This window comes from Podarcis vaucheri (assembly GCF_965113315.1).
Source record: "Podarcis vaucheri genome assembly, chromosome: 4".
NCBI lineage: Eukaryota > Metazoa > Chordata > Lepidosauria > Squamata > Lacertidae > Podarcis > Podarcis vaucheri.
The window spans coordinates 24,459,874-24,486,597 of record NC_138762.1 but is presented as its reverse complement, the minus strand read 5'-3'; the positions used below and the strand labels follow the sequence as shown (position 1 = coordinate 24,486,597).

General features: G+C 43.2%; 1 protein-coding gene across 1 annotated transcript in view; it reads right to left on the bottom strand.

Annotated features, from left to right (window-relative positions):
- Positions 1-26,724, bottom strand: part of DDX10 (DEAD-box helicase 10) — a 171,311-nt gene that overhangs the window by 96,464 nt on the left and 48,123 nt on the right. The window contains 2 exon segments of the mRNA XM_082220403.1: positions 12,437-12,857; positions 19,736-19,824. Coding sequence (XP_082076529.1) covers positions 12,437-12,857; positions 19,736-19,824 — 510 coding nt within the window.

Here is a 26,724-nt window from a genome sequence, read left to right as displayed (position 1 = left end):
TTCCCCCTTGGCCAGTCAAATCCCTAGTCCCATTACCCAGAACTCCTGGTGCTCTCCCCTCTGATAAATGGGACAGGCTATCTTCCTTATGAAGGAAGGCTTAAACAGCTGCCCAATTTTAGCCTGGTGGGAGATGTGACACTGGATTATGAGCTAGTGGGTTTCCGGAGGCAGGAGTAAGCAGAATTGTAATTGCCCCCAACTACGGAACAAGCCAAGTACAATATATAGGCGTCCCATTAATCATCACTAAGCAATTTAAAAGTAGCACATTAATTGTCCTCTTGTGTTATGGTGTGATGCACTCGCTACAGTAATTTACTGAGACATTAGCACGATTCGGCTGCAATGCCACATTAAAAGTGAGAACAAGAACACATATTAAAACCTAGGTCCCCAAAGTGGGGGGGAGATCCTCATTTGTTCCTTACACAACTATCTAAATATTAGACAATAGTAATACATTTGAAACAACCTAGCAGATTGAATTATGGTGCTTAAGGAGACTCTTAAGAGTCCCGTGGACTGCAAGAAGATCAAACCTCTCCATTCTGAAGGAAATCAGCCCTGAGTGCTCACTGGAAGAACAGATTGTGAAGCTGAGGCTCCAATACTTTGGCCACATCATGAGAAGAGAAGACTCCCTGGAAAAGACCCTGATGCTGGGAAAGATGGAGGGCACAAGGAGAAGGGGACGACAGAGGACAAGATGGTTGGACAGTGTTCTTGAAGCTACCAGTATGAGTTTGACCAAACTGCAGGAGGCAGTGGAAGACAGGAGTGCCTGGTGTGCTCTGGCCCATGGGGTCACAAAGAGTCGGACGTGACTAAACGACTAAGCAGATGGTATATACTACTTGTGAGCAACCTAAATCAAGTCTATATATCTCATTTCATTCATTGCTAATATACTGCTTTTCCTTTGCAAGTGAAGTCCAAATCTGCTAACAGAAAGCAATTTAACCAAAAGCAACTCAATTAATATAAAATATGAGAATGAATGTTTCTTTCTCTCAAAACAAGTTAAAGCCAAATTCATGTCAAAACAGTATCAAAAATACAAATTAATTGAACAACAAGAGTTGTTCTTCTGAGTTTGATGTCCCAACCCACATCTCTATACTTGGCCTTTTTGAACAACGATGGCAGCTGATTTCACTACAGTATATGGATTTAATGAAATGGAAGTATCACACCTTAAGGCCTTTGAGGGAATACAGTTTTTTGTAGTATCTTGGACACATTTGCAAAGTGTTAAGAGAAGAATAAATAACAGAATGGGATCCCATGCCACTGGGATCCCATATCGTGACTTGCTTTAAGCTTCTGGAAGCAAATGACGGACCAACGGCGGAAGATTAATGCCTGACTAGATGGGCCTTCATCAAATGCAGTAAGGCAATTTATACATACTTATTCCTTAAATCCCAGCTGTGGTCATAAACAGGTTATTCCGAGCGAATTATTATTCCATCTACAAGATACAATGATTTTTCCAACTAAGTTCTACTCAGAGTTAGATCCACTGAAATCATTGTACCTAAGTTAGTCATGTTCATCTGCTAACATTGGATGCAACCTGTCATACAGGGAACAACCATTTTGCAGACCACCGTCAATGTGTGAGCTGCTTTGGGCCACAGAAGTCAGAGGAATGGGGCAGGGGCAGAATGGGCTTATGCACGACTGCTGATGAATGATGACCCAGAATACAACCAACTTGCAAACACAGAGTTGCCTGTAATTTTGAACTATTTTTCAAAACCTCACTCATTAAGAAGTCACATTCTTATGTTTTTAACGGTGTCTAGATGTACCACTCTCTTTCAGTCTCTCTCTCACATACAAAAACACCTGATGAATTATTACCTGAAATAATCTTTTTCCATCAGCTTGCAGATAACATTCTTAAAAGCTTTATCTAATCTGACAGCAAGTATCTGCTCCCCAGTAGGAACTGAACCTCTCTACAAAGGACACTACACAGCTTGAGAAATACTTTGATAAAGATATCAAAAAAATTTAAATTAAATATGAATTATTCTTTCCACATCATAAGAAGCAAGAAATGCTAGGCTGATTGTAAGATCAATTAACACTGCTGGCCAACCAAGCATCTAACAGCATGGAGGAGAGAGAAAAATAAACCTCTAAACTATCTACCAATCCATCCATCTATTTCTACAAACTTTTTGCAGGTAGCATGGTTCAAAGCAGCCAGCTTTAACAAGCTCCCTTTCTTGAGAAAGATGAAGCAAGAATGCCTAAAATATCTGATCAAAAATGAAAGGGGGGGGGGGACCAACACTGATGGTTTGAAAGATGGAGATGCATTCTAAGGAGGATTTTTCTTGAAGTAGAGGGAATTCATTTCCCTGTAGACGGGGCTCATTAACCTGGAAAAGTAGTCCACCTAGGAGAAGGAAACCTCTGACCTTAAACCTCCACTGTCTTGCAGCTATATGCATTTGTAGGAAAGGCTTTGGGAGTAAATCCTGAGGAATAATCTCTATCCACTGCCTTGCAGGACATCTTCGGGAGAATAAAAGGTCAAGGAGTAAACACTACATAAATCTGGAGAGGATATTGGGACAGAGTGACTTTTGCAGCTGTTGTTAAAGTTGCAAAACAACGAAGCACAGGGTGGAGCGATGGAGAAATTTCTGAAACAACAATGGGATATCAGCTCGGCCCAAGGCATGCTGGATAACAGCAACAACTGGGGGAAAGAAAGACATAATATCTTACAAGTACAGAAATACAGTGGTACCTTGGGTTAAGAACTTAATTCATTCTGGAGGTCCGTTCTTAACCTGAAACTGTTCTTAACCTGAAGCACCACTTTAGCTAATGGGACCTCCCGCTGCTGCTGCGCCGCTGCTGCGCGATTTCTATTCTCATCTTGTAGCAAAGTTCTTAACCCGAGGTACTATTTCTGGGTTAGCGGAGTCTGTAACCAGAAGTGTCTGTAACCTGAGGTACCACTGTAAACACCATGGACAGAATAATTGCCACACACAGGAAGAGCAAGGATATAGTTTGAGTTTCTCAGTTATAGCTTTATAAATCATTTAATGTGTCAACACGAATAGAAGCTATTAATATTGCAGTTGTTGTATAAGGGATTATTATTATGACTGGAATGTAATGGAAATTAATAAGATTTTGGAACACAGAAATAAAGCAAATAATCAATCCATCAAATCTAGCACGTGCGGGACCAACTTTATCTAAATTATATAATTTGGTATTTGAATGATTGGTATTATTAATTGTATTATAAATTGGTATTGTTATAATGAGGATATTATTGGATTGCAATTGAAAACTGATAAAAATTATTATTAAATCTGGAGTGGAGTCCATGAGGCGGTTGGATGGTTCCTTGTTCACCTCCTTCCGGCAACTCTAGTCACACTTCTCTGAAGTCTCTCAGCCCCACTCACCTCACAGAGTGTTTGTTGTGGGGGAGGAAGGGAAAGGAGAATGTTAGCCGCTTTGAGACTCCTTAAAAAGGGAGTGAAAGGCGGGATATCAAATCCAAACTCTTCTTCTTCTTCTTCCTGCAGACAAGCTGGTGCCAAATGTTCTGTTTTGCTTTCCTTTGGATTACATCAACAAGGCCGAAACAAGGTGTGTGCCTTGTCATCTGGGCTCACTGCCCAGGCTTGAACCCCGGAGAGTTCACTTCGGTGCTTCTAAAGCAGCAGAAACATCACAGAAGACAGCAATCAGAACAGTATGGTAGAATGTGGTGCTGATGACCAATACCAAGATGAAGGTCTACCGGGCTTGTGAGTTGAGAATGCGGCTTTATGGAAGTGAGTCATGGGCAACTTATGCCCGCCAGAAGCGAATCCTCAATGACTTCCATCTGCACTGTGTCAGGAAGATTTGAGGCATCACAAGGCAAGGACAGGGTCTCAAACAAATATGTGCTCTTCCAAACCCACCTTCCCAGAATGTTCACACTTCCTCCTCAATGATGTTTAGGCTGGCTTAGTCACGTACAGTGGTACCTCTGGATATGAACGGGATCCGTTCCAGAGCCCCGGTCGCATCCAGAAGCAAACGTAACTAGCGACGGCATGTCGCTTTTCGCCACTTCTGCGCATACGTGTGAGATCATTTTTAGCGTCTGCATATTCGCGAGCGAGTGGCGAAACCTGAAAGTAACATGCTCCGTTGCTTCCGGGTTGCCGTGGAGCACAACTCGAACGCGCTCAACATGAAGAATATTCAACCCAAGGTATGACTGTACATAGAATGGAAGATGGCAGGATCCCCAAGCTTTAGAGGAAGCTGGCTCCGGGCACCACGCCTGTTGGCAGACCAACTCTGTGTTATAACGATGTCTGCAAACATGACCTGAAGGCTGGCAACATTAACTCTGCCTTGCAGGTGACCACAGTGCCTGGAGAAAGTCAGGTTGTTTGCTGTGTATCCACAGCAATAACCAGAGGAGAAATGACTGCCGGGAGGAGCGCAGAGAAAAGAAACAATATGATGCACCTGCACCAGCGAAATCGGACACTTTCATCTGCTTCAGCTGCAATAAAACATGTCTCTCCCGTATTGGTCTCTGCAGCCACAGCAGGCGCTGGAACTCTCCAACAGTTTGACTTCACCCCTGAAGGCACTCTCTTCCACTGCCTCTTAACACAGATGGATGCCAACAGATTGCTGTGTACAACCTGAGGTTTAGAAGCTACACGCCGATGTGGCAGGCTGAGATTCTGCCTGCTTTGAAAAACAAAAATCACTTGCCTTGTTAGATTGTATGCCCAATATTTAAGCCAACAATTTCTCTCTTTTCATTATTCCATCAAAATACATCACCAACTCCTACTCTCTCTTTCCCATATTTAATAGAGTTATAGAAAGTCTGTCAAGGAAATACGTGTTTCGTAAGTTTTTTAAAGCTTTATTTAATTGGTAGGGCTGTCTTCATCACATTTCCCCCATTCAACATTTCAATTAGTTGCTCCTCTTGCTCGAGTCCTACGTATTCCTCCTACATACTGTTGTTGCATCCTTTGCCCCACTCACTGCATATTTAAAAGGCCGTAAGGCTTTGTATTCCTATCATTACTTCTTCCTAGTAATTTCCCTTGCCATTTTAAAAATTCACCACCATTGTTATACTTTTACCCATAGACGCTACTATAAATAGCATTAAGGCCCTCCACAAGTGAGGACAAATCCTAAGATTTATCACTTATCCAGAAACTTAGGTCCCACTTACACTTAGCATCAGCTGTGTGGGTGCTGCTGTGTCCAAGGTTGCTGCGATGCTGGTCAAGGAGGGTGCGTGTTTGGTTCTGGCAGTTTTTATACACAATCCAAGCAGCACAACTCTGAAAGGGCTTGGTGCCACTTGCATGGTATGTCAAAATGGCATCAGGATGAACCAAAGTGGGGGAGGGATTTTACGTGGCTTTGAAACCACTTCTGTTCATTAGTTGTTCTCCTCCTGAGATTTCCGAACATGTCCAAGAAACTACCAAAACCTAAATTCTATTAAATGCTCTAAAAGTGTGACAAATGCATTTCATCGAGAAAAAGTGGGTTACTGAAGAATCAGGGTCAAGATGTTATAATGCTGTCACCATGATACTTTGGGGCGACTGTAATGGAGTCTGTGAAAGGCTCTGATCAACCACTGTGAAAACAGGATGCTGGGCGAGATGGGGCAGATTCCTACACATACGACCTCCCAAAAAACGAACTCAGAGGAGTATTGTCGGCATCCGTCTGTCTTGAGAGACAATGGAATGGCCATTGGGAGTAAAGTCACGCCGTTGTGAGAATTACAGTGCCTGCTGTGGCTGTAGAGGCCGAAATGGGAGAGACATGTTTTGTTGCAGCTGGGGCAGATGAAGGCATCTGATTTCGCTGGTGCAGACGCACCATGGTATTTCTTCTCTCTGCGCTCTTCCTAGCAGTCATTTCTTACCTGGTCACTGCTATGGATACACAACCTGACTGTCTGTCTCTAGGCACTATGGTTGTCTGCAAGGGATTCCCACATGGAAGGGTAGGGGGGTGGAACCACATCAAAGAGGGGAGCACGACTCCTTTTTTATTTGATTATCCACCTTATTCAGATGAGTAACCCTCAGCGCTTTCGCTTCAGACCATAAATCTTCTGGGTGCAAACTATGTTCTATACAACCACCACCATTCTGAAAGCTTACTTTTGTTACTAGCTGGCGACCTCCACAATTTACTAGTCTTGGAAGACTAGTTTCAATGTGAAATTACCACATCCTGCCACATGCTCCTCCATCCCTCTCAAGAGCTTGAAACAAGCTGAGGATATCTGCCTGGAGCCTTAGACCCCTCCTGCTGCTCAGCTGTAACTGCATCTAACTACCAGGCCATAAAAAATTCAAGACAGATTCTTTTTGCTAACATTTTACTGTTTGAGTGATTTGTACTTTTTAGGAAATAAAACACTCCATTATAATTTCAATTTAGCATAAAAAGCATGACAATGACAACAACAACAACAACAACAACAACAACAACAACAACACTCTGCAGATTTTCAGCAATGGAATAATTCCTCTCATTAAAACAGCACAGCCGCAGAGCCACCTTTTCAAAAGAACGAGTTCTCCTTTTTGCAAAGCCCACATAACAAAATTCTACTTTTATGGAACTTGTGTGTTCTTGTAAAGTTTTCAAAAGAGGAAACGAATAGGTCCATTAGGAGTCATTCAATGGAAAGTTATAAGCAAGCAGCATTTCCAAGCAAACCACTGAACATCAACAACTGTATTTTCATCACTTCGTTTTCAGTCAGTGATAACTGGCATTGTGTGAATTGGCCTTCCCAAAAGTAACACCTCTCCATACCACCTCAGACACAATTAACAACTAATCATTCTGTATAGTCAAGTTGATGTTCATGTTGATGTCCAAGCAACAGACATTAGCCCGGTTTCCACAAAATGGGAAACCATGAATTAACATTACAAGGATGAGCCAAGCCTAAACTCAAGGAAATCAAAAACTTATGCTGCTGTTTTAGATTAACTACAGTTGAGGTTGGGGTGTAATGTTAATCTTAACTGTGGTTTGCTGTCAGCTTCTTAAAAACTATGGCTTGTAAGTTTGTTCATTTAAACAGTTAAGATTTAAATAGGTAAAGGTAAAGGTACCCCTGCCCAAACGGGCCAGTCTTGACAGACTCTGGGGTTTGTGCGCCCATCTCACATCTATTGGCTGGGGGCCAGCGCTGTCCGCAGACACTTCCGGGTCACGTGGCCAGCGTGACAACGCTGCTCTGGTGAGCCAGAGCCGCACACGGAACGCCGTTTACCTTCCCGCTGGTAAGCGGTACCTATTTATCTACTTGCCCCCGGGGGTGCTTTCGAACTGCTAGGTGGGCATGCGCTGGGACCGAGCAGCGGGAGCGCACCCCGCCGCGGGGATTCGAACCGCCGACCTTTCGATCGGCAAGCCCTAGGCGCTGAGGCTTTAGCCCACAGCGCCACCCGCGTCCCTTAAGATTTAAATAGTTCATTTAAATAATTAAGATTAAATACAATTTATCAGATTAAGGTAACAAGGCAACCTATAGTTAATGTAAAATGGAAGCAAAGGCTTCTGAACTCCTCTTCCTTGAGGAGAGTGAACAAACTAAAAGTTCCTTGCAACTCATACTTGTCGCACTAAACCAGGGATTGGCAACCTAAGGCCCATGGGCCACAAACGGTCCATGGGGGTCGTTTAACCAGCCCATGGATGCCTGCCGCCCACTCGGGGACCTCCGCAGCCCATTTGGTCGGCTCCCGTGCGCCACACTAAAATGGTGCGGAGCAGAGCGGGGACCGCCTTCCACGGCGCTGGCTGGCTTCCCATTGGCTGCAGGAAGCTCCTGCAGCCAATGGGAAGCTGCGCATGCCTCCTCCGGGCAGGAGGGAGCACCGGAAATAGCGTTTGCACATGTGTGCGTGCACATGCGCACGCACACTCTGGCCCACTGCAGTGTCTGCGGGACCGTGAACCAGCCCAAGCCACAAAAGCTTTGCCGACCCCTGCACTAAACCATGGGTTGGTGTTACATCCAAACCACTTTATTGCCTTACTATGTCATTTAAGACAGAAGTAGCCGAACCCCCACTTACAGCATTCAATCTCTGCTTTAAACCTGTCCCCCAAGACTTCAGACCCTTCTCCCCTCAGTCAAGGGGCTCTGCTCTAACAGGCCAAGTACAAAGCCACAGTTCTGGTCTTCATTTGTAGTTTCAAATAAAGGGAGAGAAGGAATGCAAAAAAGAGGGGAAAGGGCACACAGTAGTTCAGAGAAATTTAAAGGACTGGCTGAAGCTCTGTGACTAATAAAATAGTTCATTTTATTTGAACTGTCTCTTTCCATATGCATTCTAACCTTAGCTGTCAACTTAAATAAATTCAACATTCAATAACACAGACAAGTAGTTCTAAGAAAGTCACATACCTTTTATAAACTCCAATTTGTGATAGACTTGGACAGTGCAGTTTAAGTAATCACATTTCCCTTATTACAGGAAAATGAAGTCAGTCAGCACTGCGATCTAAAGGCAAAGTCCTTGAGATAAATCCACTATAGAAGAAAGCCGATATTTTCAGATGAGGGGAAATGAAACTGATGTAAGCAATACCTAGGGTCATTATTACCTAAATTTTGAAGAACGGAGATAACTAATGCTGTAAAGATCCACAGCCTGAAAACCAGGGGTGATTAGGGGGCCCAACTTGGAGCAGGCAAGGAAGATGGGGAATTTTCCTTCTGGCTGCCTCATGCTTCCTTCAGAAAAACTATGATATGGGGTTTAGAGTTTATTTTGTTTCTTTGTTTACTTGTTGGTTCTACTTTTTAGTATTATGTAAATTAACTATTACACTATCACAACTACTTAAAATTGAACTGGAACCCTTTTAAGGGCTCTTTGTAAGTAAGCTGGCCAACTGTAGAACTTCCTGACACATAACAACCAACGTGAAATAGAGGAATAGCTCTCCTTTTAAACAAAGAAGCACTTTCCAAATCCATATAAAGACAAAATTCTGCTTTTCTCAGCAGACTATCAGAACAATGGCAACCCACAATAGTGTTGTCTTCAAGACCAATTCCAACAGATTGTTGGTGGGGAAAGATAGCACAGGCTTTAAAAAAAACCCACAAAATAAATAAAGCAACTTGTTGCTTCCATGACAACTTAGTAAATGAGATGTCAATGTAAGAAAAATATGTGCCAAATGGAACTGATTTTTCTTAAAGGCTAAAAATAGAAGAAGCTAGTTTTGACATGCAGCAGCGTATCTCTGCAGTTTCTCTTACTTCTGAAAGAAGTGTCAAGGCTCTCCACCTGACCCCCCTCTGCAATGTAAAAATTACCTCATGGGCCAGACATTTCGTGAAAAATCACTGAGGAAGATACCACAAATTTACCTCGTTATGTTTCCCTGTTCTGAAGTTTAAATTCGGAGGAGGGAAATGTTTTTAGCCTAGCAGACCAGATCTTTACCTCCCACTACTTGGCCAGATTTGACAAGCTGGTGGGACCGCTCACTTGCCAATCAACTGGTATTATAATGAGGTCAGGTGATTGACAGGTGAGGCGTCCTACCCACCTATTAAAGTTGACCCCTGGGGATGAGGGGAAGATGGTGACCAAGTGTGATACCCAACATGATATCAGATGCAAGGGAGGCAGGTATGGTTTAGGGAAAACAGTCTCACAGGTCAAATAGGGAAGGCAGGTGGGGCAAATGTAGGCTACAGGATTGAGATGAAGATTCCCCATCCCTGGTTCAATGAGGTAAATAGGCTCCTCCCGATATCTGTATTCTCAATTTCTCACCCCTACCTTAGATAGGCATAGGTTCAGATGACTGTGTCATTCATATGAAAAAGGGAGAGGGAAAAGAGGGTGGGAGACACCAAGTAGAAGCCCCACCCACCCACCCAAAGTGGCAAGCCGCAAAATGATACTATGGTAAAATGTCCAGCAAGTTTCAGATGAAGCGTTCCCCAGGTGCACAAAAAAATATCAATTTATTGTGCAATTTCCACTGAAAAACTCTCTCGAGCTTATTAGATGCTGGTTTTCTGGAACTCAAGTAACTGAAACATTTCCAGGGACATGTGTTCAGCCTGTTGCATTATTAAAGTTGCACTTATTTATTTATTTTCAGTACCATTTTGAACCTTACTTCATTCCATGCTCTCATTCATAGGAGGCAAGCACCCAAAAGCTAAGCCAAACTCTCCCATAGTAAAAAGCCATAAAGAACATGAGTTTCTTCCTTAATCCTTCAGTGCAAGCTCATGAGCTGAACCTTTCTGGCCTTTTATGTATTTCATAATACGTATTTTCCCCATTTAGACAATTATTTTTTCTCAGCGAAGATGATTCCATGCACTCATCTACCTCAAGAAAAATAAAGCGGGTCAATGTTCTCACCAATGCATATCACCAATTAAAACTTTTCAAAAGGGAAGAATAAAGGAATCGCAAGTTGAAAGCACAAAGTACAACTTATGTTGTATGCTTTTTATGCATCAAATCTACAGTGCCTATTTTTCTCTAATGAAACAAAAGCTGTATCATCTCTTCATTCTGAAAGCAATACCAAGATCCAAATATCTACGAGAGTGCTGAAAATAGGAGAATATAAGCCTTTAACACTGTGCTTTAATAAGCAATATGCCACCCGGTTATTGGAAGAATTCCTGAAAAAACAAAGTCTATGATGAATACTTATATTAACACAAATAACATTTTGAGATGTTATATCACATAATCAAGCTGTTGGAAAGAGTAAAAAAAAAAAAAGGTACCCCAGGAGACACTGATGGTCCGCAACTTGGATGGCTTTAAAAGAGGATTAAACAAATTTATGGAGGGCAATTCTATCCGTGGCTACTAACCATGATGGCTGTCTTCTACTTCCACTGTCCGAGGCAGTATGCTTATGAGTACCAATTTTTGGAAGTAGAAGAAGGGGAGAGTACTGCTACATTCATGTCCTGCTTGCTGGCTCCCCACAGGTATTTGATGTTAGTTTCTGTGTGTTGCCACTGTGCAGTGCTCTTGGAGTCACAGGACTCTGTTTACATTCCTGGGATTCCAGACTGTTGGAAGTCTCACAGAAGACAGGAGACGGATGTGATGTTACTGGTTTCCTCTTCCTTTGTTTTTCAGTTGCTCTCTGCTCTCACAGAGAGAGCATGTTTATTTCTTTTCTGTTTGCGTAGTTAGTAATAAAGGCTTTGCAATGTAGCGCACTGTGAGAACAGGATGCTGGACTAGAGTGACCACTAGCGTGATCCAACAAGCTGTTCTTATGATTTTCCTCACAACTCTTCCTCTTGGCCACTGGGAACTGTCATAGCCAAATGCTGGATAATATGGATTACGTGCAAGCAGCATTTCCCTAGGAGGCCTCAGTGAATAGGTTTTGCTTCTGCTCAGGGGCTGGTTGGCTGGCTGCCATGAGATTAGAGAAATTATTTTTAGAGACATATTAGCCAACGGCCTAGATAGGAAGGGGCTTAGGTAATGTGCTTCCACGATGGAATGCTCCCAGAGTTCCTAAACCATAACTTTGTGAGGAACCTGATATTTTTTGAGGTGGAGCAGGGAAAAGGAAGTTTCTAGCCCACTAAAGCAATGAAGTTTGACTTGAAAGTAGTAGGTGATGCTGTAGCCTTTGCCACTCTGATTAGCACATGCAGAATGAAGTCATCAAAATGAGAAAATATATGCAAATCTTACTAGTCTGAATGATTTATATAGGTCACCAAATCCAGCTTTTCACAGAGAAAAATCTGAGTTGTCACACACACACACACATTTCATGTGTCAGTGCCCACAGAAAACATTTTGAACAAAGAAACTAAAAGTGTTTGGAAACAAGCACTTCTGGATGTGTTGGGGGGCAAGGCCCATGAGCATCATTCTCGATTTGTAATCTGTAGAGACAGACAGAGCAATGTCTGCTTTGCATGTTCCCAATTATAAGTTCATTCAGTGATGTTTCAAGGAACTTTAAAGGGGGAAAATGCACCAAAATTTGCACTTGAAAATACATTTCCCCCTTTTATATGCTTTTTTAAAAAAGATGGGCTTGCACCACAAAACCCAGAGATGTGGGCAATCTGAAGGATAGCTGTGTATCTACTAGTCCGGTGAACGCAAATTTGGTCAAACTGCTTTCAAATGCAGACCAAATTAAATTGTCCTCCATCCCTAATAACCTGTCGAATGGTCCTGTACACATGCAAAAATAGGCATGGGAGACACTTCCCTGTTTTGGCCTACAACTCCCATTAGCCCAGCCAATCGTCAGGAATGATGGCAGATGTATGGAGGGCACCATGCCACCTAACTCTTGAGTTACATCAACAAAATCAAACTTTTAAGGAAAGAAAAAAACTTACTGGTGCTACTTTTTCTCCTGGTTCCAAGCCAAAGACATTCCGCCGTTTCACCGTCAGCACATTGAGATCCTTAGTGTCATCGTCATCACTATCGCCCTCTTCAAAGAACTGCAGGCGTTCAGCTTCCGAACCCTTGACCGCTATGGGCTCCTCTTCAGTCTCGGTCTGAGTCTGTGATGCATCGTCCTCGGTTTCGCTATCTTTGCTGGAGAGTGCTATGTCCTCATCTCCTCCCAACACGGCCGTTTCGCTGAAGAGTGCTCTGCATTTCTCTACGTCATTGTTGCTTACAGGAAAAGGGGCATTTTGGGGCTCATCTGTTTGCTGCAGTGGTCTTTCTTTTTCAGGCTCATCCTCAGGCGTTTTCTTCTGCAACTTCTGAAGAAATCGTACGCGAGGAGCCACTGCAAGCCCAAGAGAGCTATAAAAACAGAGACACATAATACTTAAGAACAGGGCTCCCTACCTTAAGGCTTAAAAAGCATTCCTCTACATTACAGGAGGACTTCCCAAACTTGGGTCTCCAGCTGTTTCTGAACTACAACCATCATCCCGAGATAGCAGAACCAGTGGTCAGGGATAATGGGAATTGTAGTCCAAAAACAGCCAGATACTGAAGTTTGGGAAACCTTGCATTAGAGCACGTAAAAGAAAACTCTCACCAGTATGTATGGCTTTTTTTATAATTTATTTCTTTAACAACAAGTCAGGACTTCTTTACTGCTTTCAACCCTTGACTTGGTTTTTGGTGCCCTGGTTGAAACACTAACTAGGTATTTGTGTTCATATCAGGAATGGGGAACCTGTGGTCCGCCAGATATGGCTGGACTCCAACTTCCATCAAACCTGACCTCTGGCCATGTCCAACAACAGGTCCCTCATCCCTGCTTTAAATGCTAGAGCAGTTTCCCAAACTTGAGTCTCCAGCTGTTCTGGGACTATAACTCCCATGATCCCAAACTAGAAGGACCAGTGGTCAGGGATGATGGGAACTGTAGTCCAAAAACAGTGAGAGAACTGTCACTGTTACAGGCCCTACACAACACTTACTCTACACCTGTAAGAAATCAGTATCTTAGTGTGGCAACACCTACACTTTGGAACTCCCTGTTTTATTCATAATTTTAATGTTTCATGTTATATTGTTGTAATTCACTCAGAAGCAGCGTATAAATCTTGTTAAGTAATATAAATGCCCTTCTCCTCCACTGCTCTCATCCAAGATAATATAGAAGAACATCGAGAAGCCCTCTGCTAGATCAACCAAAAGCACATCTTGTGCGATATCCACTTCTCACAGTGGCCAACCAGATGCTTATGGGATGCCTACAAGCAAGACAGGAGTGCAACAGCTCTCTCCCTATTTGTGATTCCCAGCAACCGATATGAGAAAGATTAATCATAACTATTCAGTTGATCATCTGTTTGTACTCCATTTCCCCCTTCAAACAGAAGCTCAACAGCTATCATCATACAAAAGCAAAATACAATTGCAGAGGCAAAACAATATGAAAAGTTACCCCTGCAACAAAAATTCTAATAAACCCACAAATTTAATTCAACACCGATAAATCTGATGACACAAAATACAAAAACAATAGGCATGGAGATGATAAAGTACAACTCATGTTTTAGCTAAAAATACACACGAATATCTCTGCTTCAGTAGGTAATATTCTAACTATGTTAAGGAGACAAATTCATCCTCGAGCCAGCAGAAGTGAAGAAAAGAACAGGGCACAGCCAATTAGTGCAGATGTAAAGAGCTCCCCAAACCCCTTCTTGTGAACATAATTCTTCCTTTCATCACACAAAATGAACCTTCATATGAAATGTGCACACAGACATGCCATTATCTTACACATTATCTTTTTTTAATGTGCAACCAAAAAGATTTAGCATTCACACAGGCAGTCCAGCTGTTATCAAAAACCCAATTTACCTTAGAATGTTAAGACATGAAGCAGCCACAGTGCAAACCATTGCTAATGGAAACTTGCGAAGCAAAGATTCATGTCCAGCGTAAGGTGCAGAGCTGACTCCTCTTGGGTACCTGAGTCCAAAAGGGTCTGGGCATATTCCGTCTTAACTGCATGGTGCAGGGAGTGAGTGACAGCTTGCTCTTTCACTTCACAAAGGCAAATATTGGCAGGCTGAGTGGCTTTTTCTCCCCCCCCCCCCCGCTTCAGGTCGGATCACTCCCATTGCAGATTTCTTCCCAAGGAATACTTATTTATATACTTTATATGCTTATTTATACTTCTGAATCGAGCCCAGAAACAAACCAGCAGTCCATGAAGTTGTTCTAAGACTAATGAGACATATGGTTTTGGCCACTGGTCCCAGTTAGTAGCCTAGCAGCTTTACTTGGGACTGAACAACCTTCAAATGCAGCCCAGCGTAGAACACATTCCAGTAGCATCTGGCACTGGCTTTCAACTGGTCGGCCGTGACTCAATAGCTGGCCGCAGCCTCATCCAAAGTGGGTTGCAGCAGGAGCACTACCACCAAGTGAATACGTGCATCTTAAAGATTAAGAGATGGGACCCCAAAGGCATGTTTGGGTTAAAATTGGATCCTGGGTCTGAAAAGGTTGGACACCTGACCTGGAAGTCACCAGAGCATGGATAACCATGGCCAGTCAATCTCTCTCACGGAGCAGGGTCTGCAGCTGGCATACAAGCTTCAAGATATGGAAACTAGCTCATGCATCAGCTTAATCCTATAATAAACTATAACCAGATGACTGCTTCAGACTGACGCCACAATGCTCAAGGCCATACACAGCTGGGGAGAACTGTGGGGAGTCGCCATACCGATTACCTGAACTGTAATGGACCAGTGAATGCTTTGGAATCCCAACCTAATTTTCTCCCTTCAGCTCTCCCTTTTAACATAAGAAAAAGGCCAGAGCAAAATTTCTTTAGGATCTTTATTTTATATTCCAGACACCATTTAATTCAATAATTGTGGAGCATAGCTTCCCATTCCCCTCTAGTGGAAGAATCATGTAAAATAGTCATGAATGAAACTGGGCTTTGCTATGCGCACAATCTTTTCAAGCGCTACTGGGCACATTTTTTAAGCATTTCATTTGTAAGCTGAGATGGAAAATAGCAAGATGCTTTCAAACCAAAGAAAAGGGTGAGGGAGTTCAAAATTAGATTTCTATGAGAAGAATCCTGAAATGTTTCGTCAGGCACTTATCTGCAACAGACCTATTGGTCTCTCTCTGGCTCCACTCTCAAATTAATTACTGCAGAACTGCATATAGTCTCTGCACGATTTGATAGAACTGTGCTCGCTATTTCAGAGGGAGAGAGGGGGGAGGACATATGGGCAACTGAAACCATCACCCTTTCAGGAAATGGAGGCAAGACAATGAATTTGGAACCATTTTAATATCAAAAGATAAACTCTTGCTAATCCCCAAGAGCGTAATGATTAAAACAGAATATGAGGTTATACAGAATTTAAATGTGGACACTGGAAGGCAAAGGAATATTAGCTGATAATAAAATGGCCACACATTACTTTTTGCAACAAGGGATTCACATAGCTGGGAGAATTTGACGGTATTACCTTTTGACACAAACCTTGTATGTTCTGGACCAATATATAGTGTGCTCTAGGCTGTAGCTGTGTGGCAGATCTCATGCTTTGCATGCAAAACATTCCAAGTTCCGTTCCCAGAATCTCAAAATGTCTGAAGCCATACAAAGCAGCTGCCAGTCAGTACAAACAATAAGGAACAAGGGAGAGCAAGGGTGTTAACTCAATATAAGCCAGTTCCCTGTGTTCCCACCACTGAGGAAGATGGCACCCATATCTTAGAGTGAAAACCATCTGGATGTGAGATGTGAAATTCCTGGGAAGGAGACAATTCTGGGGTGACTGAGAGCTGTCTTCCTCCATGAGATCTGAGGAGGCAACAGTAGGGAACCTGTGGCTTTTGTTATGTTGCTGGACCCCATCACCCCTGACCATTGGCCACGTTGGCTGGGGCTGATGGGAGTCGGAGTCCACAATATCTGGGAGGGCCAAACGCTTCCCACCCATGACTAATGCTTAGATCTAAGTTTATGTTTAGGGGAGCATTAGACATCCTACTTTATTTTTCCTCCTGTTCCAGCATTCGACTTATGCCTTGAATAGAATAGTAAGTTGCACACATACGGTCTGTGTCTAAGTATCTCTAAGCACTCGTCTGTCGGGGGAAAACAGGTGGGTGCAGCTACGGGAAGAAACAGGCGCATATATATATATATATATATATATATATATATGCAGGTTTTGGTGTCTTCGGGTGTCTTCCCGTGTAAGAGTCGGGGTGTCTGTGCGACGTTTCGACGAGGTCTCACTCGTCATCTTCAGGCTGGTGCTTTCGGCTTCTTGTTACTGGAACAGAGCAGAGTCTGGTGTTTGAGTTCCTATAAATACTGTTGAGGGGTGTGGTGTATTTATAGGAACTCAAACACCAGACTCTGCTCTGTTCCAGTAACAAGAAGCCGAAAGCACCAGCCTGAAGATGACGAGTGAGACCTCGTCGAAACGTCGCACAGACACCCCGACTCTTACACGGGAAGACACCCGAAGACACCAAAACCTGCATTCCTGTACCCGTGAAAATCTACGAAAGCATATATATATATATATATATATATATACACACACACACACACACACACACATCCCCAAATTCAAAATATTTAGAAAAACATTAGTTTACGTGTCTGTTTTCAGTAACTGGAGTGCACATTCTGTCAAAACTGTGCTTTTAAGTTGCTAGTTAGTAAACCAACATCAAATCACAGTTCCTTACTTCGAACACAATGGGAAACCAAGGGCGAGATTGACTTTACCTGCCCTATCAGCGGTTCCATCTAGATGTTGCAACGCTTGTGCAGACAAAATGACTGGAAGAGTGTAGTGCTGAATTCCAACCAGAGTTTTTAATCTACGTTGGAACAGAAACCTGTGCATGAATTGAGGAGCAAGAAGGTAGTTCTCATTCCAGACTTAGAATCACAAAGTTGGAAGGAACCTTGGGAGGTTGTCTAATCAAACCCTCTGCTTTAGGCACGATCTGCAAGGCAACTACACCATCCCTGACAGAAGACCCTCCAGTCACTGCTTCAATACCTCCAGTGAAAGAACACCCACCATATCTGGAGGCAATCTTTCCTGCTGTCTAATAGCTCTTACCATTAGGAAGTTTATTCTGGCATTTAGCCAAAATCTGCTTCCTTACAATTTCCACCTGTGCTTGTAGTCCTGCCCTCTGGAGTAACAGGGGAAAAATCTTCTCCATCTTCTCTATGCAACAGCCTTCAGATATCTGAAGGCAGCTCAACAATCTCCCCTTAATCTTATCTTCTACAAACTATGCTGTGGTTCAGCAAACTAGGAATGTTACATCTGAACTGGGCCAATGATTATTAAGGACCCAATCCTGTGCTTTTCAATATCCACCCCATGGTTCACACGATCTTGCGTACAAGAGGTTTTCCAAACTGGTCGCTCTCATCTATGCACACATATTGTGAGACACAAGGGAGAATCTGGTGTGTGTGTGTGTGTGTCTTTCAGTTTAAGACACCATAAAACTATTTTGTAACAGATACCTCTACAATCTGTCCCTCAAGCAGTTGCATTTTCAAAGTGCTAACTGCTGAGTTGTAGGAAGCAAGCTTACATCAAGCACCCTTATCTGGTATGTCAACACCAGAATAATGGATGCATGTTTTGAAGGGCAAAGTTTTAATTCTGGTTTCCGAGAAGAATTTGATTCACATCGTATCTTGAAATGCCATCTGATGTGTCCACTATGTTTTCTTCTTGGCAGTTTGTAGATATTGCCCTTCTACCACCTTGCCTTAAAAACGCTTAACAAATGTTCTTTGCATGAAAGCAATTTGCTAAAATAATTCCAATTCCTCCAAAGTGTCTCTCACAGCCAGGTTTCAGACTTATTAATGACAATGTAATGGTAAGCGTTCACATTGGTATTCAGGAACGAAACGGTAGGGTTTAAAGGTGGGTGCAGGCTTGGCTTTAATACCTACTGTATGCAGAAAATTCCACCTAGTAAGCAGTTCTGATAAAGCTCATAGAGAGAGGAAGCCCATTGAATTAAGACCCAGATTTCTGAACTGACTAAGCCATTAGGATTCATTATGTAGAATGAGGGCTGTGGTTACAATGAAGGAAGCATATTTTTTGCCTTAGCCACAGGTACATATTTATGCTGGCTCTTAATGTGCAGTCCCTTTCCTCTGGAACCAGAAAACAGAAGAGCATTCTTGATGGGAGAGTTCCTCCATGCTTCCTCTGATCTGGGCTTAACATGGAAATGCCAGTGAACAAACTGTATGAAGCCACAACTGACAATACAACTGCCGCAGCCAAGATTGCGCCCACGCAACACAGACTCTAGCATTTTGGGCAGCATCCCACCCAGCAGGCAAATAAAAGAACGGAGAGGTTGTGATTCTTAACAAAAAGGAAATGGGAAACTTCCAATAACATGGTCGTACGTGTGATGTAGATAGTGTGACCTCAGAGCCAGAGATTTTCCAATTCAATTTTGTCTTAATCCACAAATCCATACTATTTTCTGAGCACACATGTCCTACTTGCAGTATGGGGACAAGAGTGACCTTCTTTAGAAGGCCACTTTAAGGATTGCTGATAAAAGGCATGAAAAATGATCTCAACTGCAACCTTGATAGGAGAGTTAGCCAAAATGGCCATATTATGTTCACATATGTGGAATCAATGAAATTCTCTGATGGGTAGGCAAGGAGACGAGGAGGAATCCAGAGGAAAGAGAGGCAGCCCAGGCAATATAGGGAGGGAACCAGGAGATACAGGCAAGAGAGCAGCACCCAGGCGAGGTGAGGAATGGGGAACTGAAGGATGGAGATGTGAGCAGGGAAGCAGCCCAGTTGAGCCACAGAGGTATGGTGGAGAGATGTAAAGGGACAAAGATGGTCAGGTACAAAGGGATGGCAGCAAGGGAATGGGGGTAGGCAGGGTCCATTTTCCATGAAATATATTTATACAAGTGTCACACGCATGTGCACAGCTTTCTTATTATTCTAATGAGAGGTGGCCTATGCCTATTTCAAAACGAAATAAATAAAATGTATGCAACTCAATCTTTCATTCCTAATTCAAAACACGGAATGAAAATTGGTTTGTGCAGTTCAAATGAAATCACACACTCCCTCCCAGCACCATCCAATCCAATTTTTTTAATTAGCATTTTTCGTAATGATTAGGGATAATAGCACTTACAGGGCATATTCAGCAATGGGTAACTTGAATACATCAAACACTTCCTTGTTCTTCATTAGGTAGACCGATCGCAGATAGGAAACAAAACACTACCAGAAAAAGAGAGAAGAGGTATTTGTTTAAACAGTAAAAAAAGGCACACAGATACACTCCACATCTAAAAAGAGATCCAAAATGTTAAAGAACCAAAATTAGCGCACTGCATTTCAGCTAAAACTAATTAGTCTTATAAAAACAGATTATTCTTTATTGCATTATGAGTCCCAAAGTTAAGAGTTTGTTTGTATTTCAATTATGTTTTATATGCGTTTTGAGCTTTGGGGAGTGTTACATTTCCAAACTTCTCTCAGTGGTTATGGTATCTACATATTAAATATGAAAACATAATCATAGGAACCTAAAGAGTACATGGAAAATCAGAAGTCCAATATAAAGGGCTTGTGGACTCAGACTATGAACCTAAGAATTTGAAGGCAAGGAATTATCTTGGATTCTGTGTGCTCAGAGCCCATCAAAGGTACAGATATAAATGCAATTTTAAGATAACACCAATTAAATTACTGAAAAGTAAGCTTAACTATGGCTGCAATCCTAAACACAGTTACTTGAGAGTAAGCCCCACTGGAACTTACTCCCAGCTGCCAGCTGACATTTCAAACCTCAATTCTCTTTTTCAGTGTCTCTGCACATTTTTATGTTCCCATCCACCTCTCACTCACGCCCACTGGCCTTATAGCAGGCTTCTTTCCTTGCCTTTCAAAATAACCTTTTTCTCTCCTGTATTTCTTAAAATTGAAGGTATTTGTTCCGTCCTTGAAAACCCCTTTTAAACTGCTAATAGAACTTGTGGTGTGGGATGCTTTTGCCGTTAAAACCCATCTTTTGAAGCAACAACAAGAAGAATTGTAGTAACAGATTTTGCTTGTAGTTTCATGTTACCCAGACTGCAATAAAACACTGGAAAATCACTTCTATAAAACCGAATAACCTGCTGCTACCAGCATGCCCTTTTGTTTGGCTGGTAACTCAAGTGTATCATTCATTAAATCATACTGTTTATGTTTCCACAAAACTGTTCTGTAATTTTTGTTTGGGAAAGGAGAGGGGGGGCGGGAAACAGTTTTACAGATATATTCACTGGCTCACGTACGGAATCCTCATTTGCTCTTGCACTGCCTGCAAACCGCTGCAGAATTTTTCCAATCTTAACAACACTCAATAGATTTATTAAATTATTATTTACAATAGCTCACTGCTGTTTGTTTATTCAGTCTCCATCTCTCTCTCACACATGCACCTTGATCTTCTACACTATACAAAACCCTGCACTATAACAACCTTTCTGCTTGCATTTTCCAGAGCATTGGTCAAATTAAATTGATGCAGTTTTGCTTTGTAAGTGCCGGTGGCTACATACTGTTTACAGCCCCCAACCTCATCATATGCGCCTTCCAAAGTCCCCTGAAACTGCTCCATTTTTTTACCTTGACAAAATTCCTTCCTTCTTCGTTGCCTCTCATCCCCACCTTATAACTTAAAATTTGAGTACCGCCCAATGCATTTGAGGGTTGGCAGGGCCAGCACAAGACATTTTGGTACCCAACGAAAACCACAAAATGGTGCTCCTCTCTCACCAGGGAGGAAGCGGTGAGTGAAGATCTACATTGGAAACAACTGAGGGAATCCAATCAAGTCAACCTCATCCAATGGTTGAAGTGGAATCGAAGGGGCAGGGGGGGCGCTCTAGAGGTGGCATTGACAGGCGTCTGCTGAGGAGGAGGCACACCCACCCGTCAAGGAATGTGTGGCAGCAGCATTTATTGGAAGCCAGGTCTGCTGCCCCTGTGGTCCTGCCGCCTGAGGCGGTCACTTCACTTTGCCTCATGCATGAGCCGGCACTGAGGACTGGGAAGTCAAGCAAAGTGTCTCCATCCAGTTAACACTGTCTCCCCTTAGTGACACACAAGGATACCAGCACGAGCAGTTTTGCAGAACGGGATACAACTCCTGCATATGCATGAACTCTTCTGTTCAATCCCTTAAACTCCAGATAACAGATTACTGGGAAGGGCCTCTGCTTGCTAGATCAGGAATGAGAACCTGTGGTCCCTCCAGATACCATTGGACTGTTACCATAAAGCACCAATGCTGCAGCAAGCAAAGGCTCCAGCAGCTCAGTCAGCTGCTTGTGGCTGGAAAGCCAGACAGGATGTTTGTGACTGTTGCCATGGAAACAAAGGGGCAGTCCATTCTGTACTGAGCACCGGATGTTAGCTCAGTGTGTGTGTCATATGACCTGTACTGGAAGTACATGGGTGGAGTTTCTTCTTGCTGTTGTTGAGTGCAGACATGTTTCTCTGTACTGATATGAGAGACAGAAATAAAAGATGTAAATAGTTTTCTGTCTGCTTCTTTCCCGTCCCCTGGGGGACACCAAAGGGGAGAGACGAAAAACGGTGTGTTCCTCTCACACATCTGAGATGAATCGCCGAGACCTCGCCTGCTTATCAGCAGAGTGGAGACGCGGGGAGGTCGACAGGAATATCTGCCGGTGCCTACGCTGTGGCACATTCCTCTGACCCAGGCAGAATTCCAACAGTGGTAGCAGAGGATGGTTGCTGTCCATCGGATATCTGGATGAGAGGCTGGTGAATTGTCCTCCTCTGCTCCATGGAACCCTGATTTGAGAGGCTGTTTCTCTGCAGCCAGAAGCTGACCAGAAGAAGCTGACAGCCAAGCCGATGCTCAAGGTATGAGACTTCTAAGGGCTTAAAAGTGTGAATGCAGAATGATTCATTCTCTGCTTCACGGAGAGCGAGTGTGGGAAAGCAGCTCCAACTAAGAAGAGGCCTGCATTCCGGGCATTCTTGTGGTTTCCTGTCCGAGGAAAGGAATGCGCTGTTGCTAGGCAACGTCCTTCAGAAGGCTGTGCCTCAGAGAGGAGAAATGGAAAGTTACTCGAGAGGGCTGGACAGTCAGACTATGCTTCAGAGAGGCGTAAACAAAGTTTGTTATGACTAGGTCCTCACGAACTGCTGGAAGGGACTTTCCAACGCAGCCAGAGTCAGAGTTGCCAGGTGTCAAGAGAGTAAACAAGCCAGCTATTGGATTTTAGAGGCTTGTGTTTTAGAGTCAATGCAAGGACTCAAAATGGATGCCAAGAAGGGGGGAGGCTTGCCTTCTCCACCCCTCCTGACCAATGACAATTATTCATCTTGGTCTGTAAAGATGAAGGCCCTGCTGCAGAATCAGAGACTGTTTGGGGTGATTGAGAATCCCATCCCAGCAGCACCAACGCGTGCTTGGGAGTCACAGAATATGAAGGCTAGGACTGCTATAATTCTGTGTGTCTCAGATGAGCAGCTTGTGCATATACAGCATTTGGAATTTGCGCAAGAGGTTTGGAACACGCTGCGTACAACGCATCAGAGAGATGCTGGTTCTTCAGCGTTGCTGTATTTTGAGAAGCTGACCAATCTGAGATTAGCGCCTGATGGAGATGTTCAAGCGCACCTGACAGAGATGAAGTTCCTGCGTCAACAGATGGTGGAACGCAATTTCCGTCTACAGGAGGAAGTGTTTTGCTTCATGATAATAAACAGCCTGAACCGCACCTACAAGGTTGTTGCCAGTCAGCTTGGTTCGCTACCTGCTCAGGATCTGACCGCGGAAAGAGTGTGTGCCGTCGTCCTGAACGAACACGACAGACTTGCTGCACTGGAAGTGAAAGACAGAGGGAGGCAAGAACAGAGTTCAAATCTTCCCACTGCTGATGCTACTGGAGAGCATGCCGTAGCATTGAGTGCCGTCCGATGCTATAATAGTGGACAGACTGGGCATCTACAGCGAAACTGTAAGAAGCCGCGACAGTCAAAAGGAGCCAAGAACAGCTCTACGAAGCCTGAGGCGTCAAGCAAAAGCCGTACCAAGTGCCAGGTGAAACCTGCAAAGGCTATGATGGCGAAAGGAACCACGCCAGATGTTGGGAACGCATTCATAATCAATACCGGCGCCACGAAGCATCTCTGCCCACACAGAGAACTGTTTTCGACGTTGAAGAAGCAAAGCTTCACTGTGAAACAAGCCAACGGTCAAGAACTGGAAGCGACCGGAATTGGAACTGTGTATCTTGAGAGTCTGAACTTGACTATAAATGATGTTTACCTGGTTCCAGAACTGAAATTTAGTCTGCTGAGTGCTTCGCAGATTGCAAAGAAGGGACTAAAACTGTACTATGATGCTAAAAGATGCAAGATCTACAAAGATGGAGAACTGTTTCTAACTGCCAAAGAGAAAGATGGACTGTATTTGTTGACTTTTGATCAAAGTGATTACATGAAATGTAATACTTCTGATTCTAACGAAATTTCTCTTGCAGGTGTGACCAGTGTGAACACCAAGAAGGTGGCTAAGAAGGTCCACAGAGCTTTTCAGCGGGTGTATGCTGATGTGATTGGTCCCCTAGAACCATCTAGAGGCGGTGCAAAATATTACCTTGTGTGTGTTGATTGTTACACAAATTATTCTTGGGTTTATATGATGAAGAAACCGCAGGAAACTTTAGAAAAGTTTCAGGAGTTTTGTGAGAAGGTTAAAAGTATGCATGATGCTAACATTGATTGTCTTTTCACAGATGACAAGCCAGTTTTTCTTTTACAGGATTTCCAGAGGTTCCTGGATGAGAAAGGGATAAGACACAAACTTGCTACTTCCGAAGAAGCATGGAAGAAATGTGTCTGTGTTAGAGTGAACAAAGAATTGCAAAAGGGGATGCATGCACAATTGCTGAGTTCACATTTGCCACATGAATATTGGGCCGAATCTTTAGCGTCCTATCTTCATGTGTGGTTGAGAAAAGTCTCAACAGAGTTGGGATGTTCTCCTTTTGAGAAGCTGTTTAATAGAAAACCTTCTGTTGCCTATTTTAAGGTTTTCGGGTCTCATGTGAGAACAGAAGCTCCAAGTGGGGAAAAGAATGCCAAAGGCATCTTTGTGGGTTATGAAAAAGGTCTCTATAGAGTAATTTTGTCTGAATCTGGTCAGGTGATTCTCACAAAATTTCTAGAGAGTGCTCCTGAACGGGAGAGAGTGATTGTTCACACTTTTTCCACAGATGATTCTGATGATGATGATGATGAGTTTGATCTTATTGAGTTCAGTGGTACTGATGATGATGACAGCGATAGCTCAGACAGCTCAGTTGTCACAGTCATTGAGAGGAAATCTCAAATAATGACTAGACCCTCAGAAGAGGAGGATAAACCACTGATAAAGCTTAGTACTGGTTCTCCAGAGAGTTCAGAGGCTGAACCAGAAAGCAGAGAAGAGCAGCAGCTCTTAAGAAGGTCTGAGAGAGCAACGAAGAGTGTACCACCCAAGAGGTATTCAAAGGAGTTTGCTAACCTTGCATATGTTGCTGTTGTAAACGACCAAGGACAGATTGAAGCTGTGTCTGAGTCAGAGGCAAAGGCACAACAGAGAGTTGTTAACCAAGGAAATGTGAAGTCACACAACCAGAGAGGTACATTGGTAAAACCAGTGGCGGGTAGTTCCAAGGGTGGAACTGAAACAACAGGGGAATGTTATAAGTATAAGAACTGTTTGTTTTCTTCTCTGGATGACGCTTTGCTCGCAGCACGCATTGATACTTTAGGGGGAATATGTTACCATAAAGCACCAATGCTGCAGCAAGCAAAGGCTCCAGCAGCTCAGTCAGCTGCTTGTGGCTGGAAAGCCAGACAGGATGTTTGTGACTGTTGCCATGGAAACAAAGGGGCAGTCCATTCTGTACTGAGCACCGGATGTTAGCTCAGTGTGTGTGTCATATGACCTGTACTGGAAGTACATGGGTGGAGTTTCTTCTTGCTGTTGTCGAGTGCAGACATGTTTCTCTGTACTGATATGAGAGACAGAAATAAAAGATGTAAATAGTTTTCTGTCTGCTTCTTTCCCGTCCCCTGGGGGACACCAAAGGGGAGAGACGAAAAACGGTGTGTTCCTCTCACACATCTGAGATGAATCGCCGAGACCTCGCCTGCTTATCAGCAGAGTGGAGACGCGGGGAGGTCGACAGGAATATCTGCCGGTGCCTACGCTGTGGCACATTCCTCTGACCCAGGCAGAATTCCAACATGGACTACAGCTCTAACCATTCCCTGCAGCGTTGCCAGCTTGAATTTTGATGCGGCAGCTAAACTGGTGACTGGGAGCAGCCACCGAGACCATATAACACCGGTCTTGAAAGACCTACACTGACTCCCAGTATGTTTCCGAGCACAATTCAAAGTGTTGGTACTGACCTTTAAAGCCCTAAATGGCCTCGGTCCAGTATACCTGAAAGAGCGTCTCCACCTCCATCGTTCTGCCCAGAAACTGAGGTCCAGCGCCAAGGGCCTTCTGGCAGTTCCCTCACTACGAGAAACCAAGTTACAGGGAACCAGACAGAGGGCCTTCTCGGTAGTGGCACCCGCCCTATGGAACACCCTCCCACCAGATGTCAAAGAGAAAAATAACTACCAAACTTTTAGAAGACATCTGAAGGCAGCCCTGTTTAGGGAAGCTTTTAATGTTTAATAGGTTATTGTATTTTAGTGTTCTGTTGGAAGCCGCCCAGAATTATTATTATTATTATTATTATTATTATTATTATTATTATTATTACCATGGTAGGCAGAAGTCCATTGCTGAAAATGCTGGTATTAAACATGAACCCCATACAGTCAATTGGTATATAATGGTTAAAAAAAGAGAACACTACTGCAGTATTTAAAGAAGAGGAAAGTGTTTATATTTTCATGGTATGATGCACTTAATTTTTTTTTATGCACTTACGCAACAACGTGCTGCTTTTTCTTTTAATGTGGTTGCTATAACCAAAGTTGAAGCAATAAAGCTTGATTGAATTCAAAATCCAATTTGGCTATTCCACCGCAATATCTCTAACAGTGCCGCAGGGCTTGATGACAAAGTGATGGATACATGCTACTCGA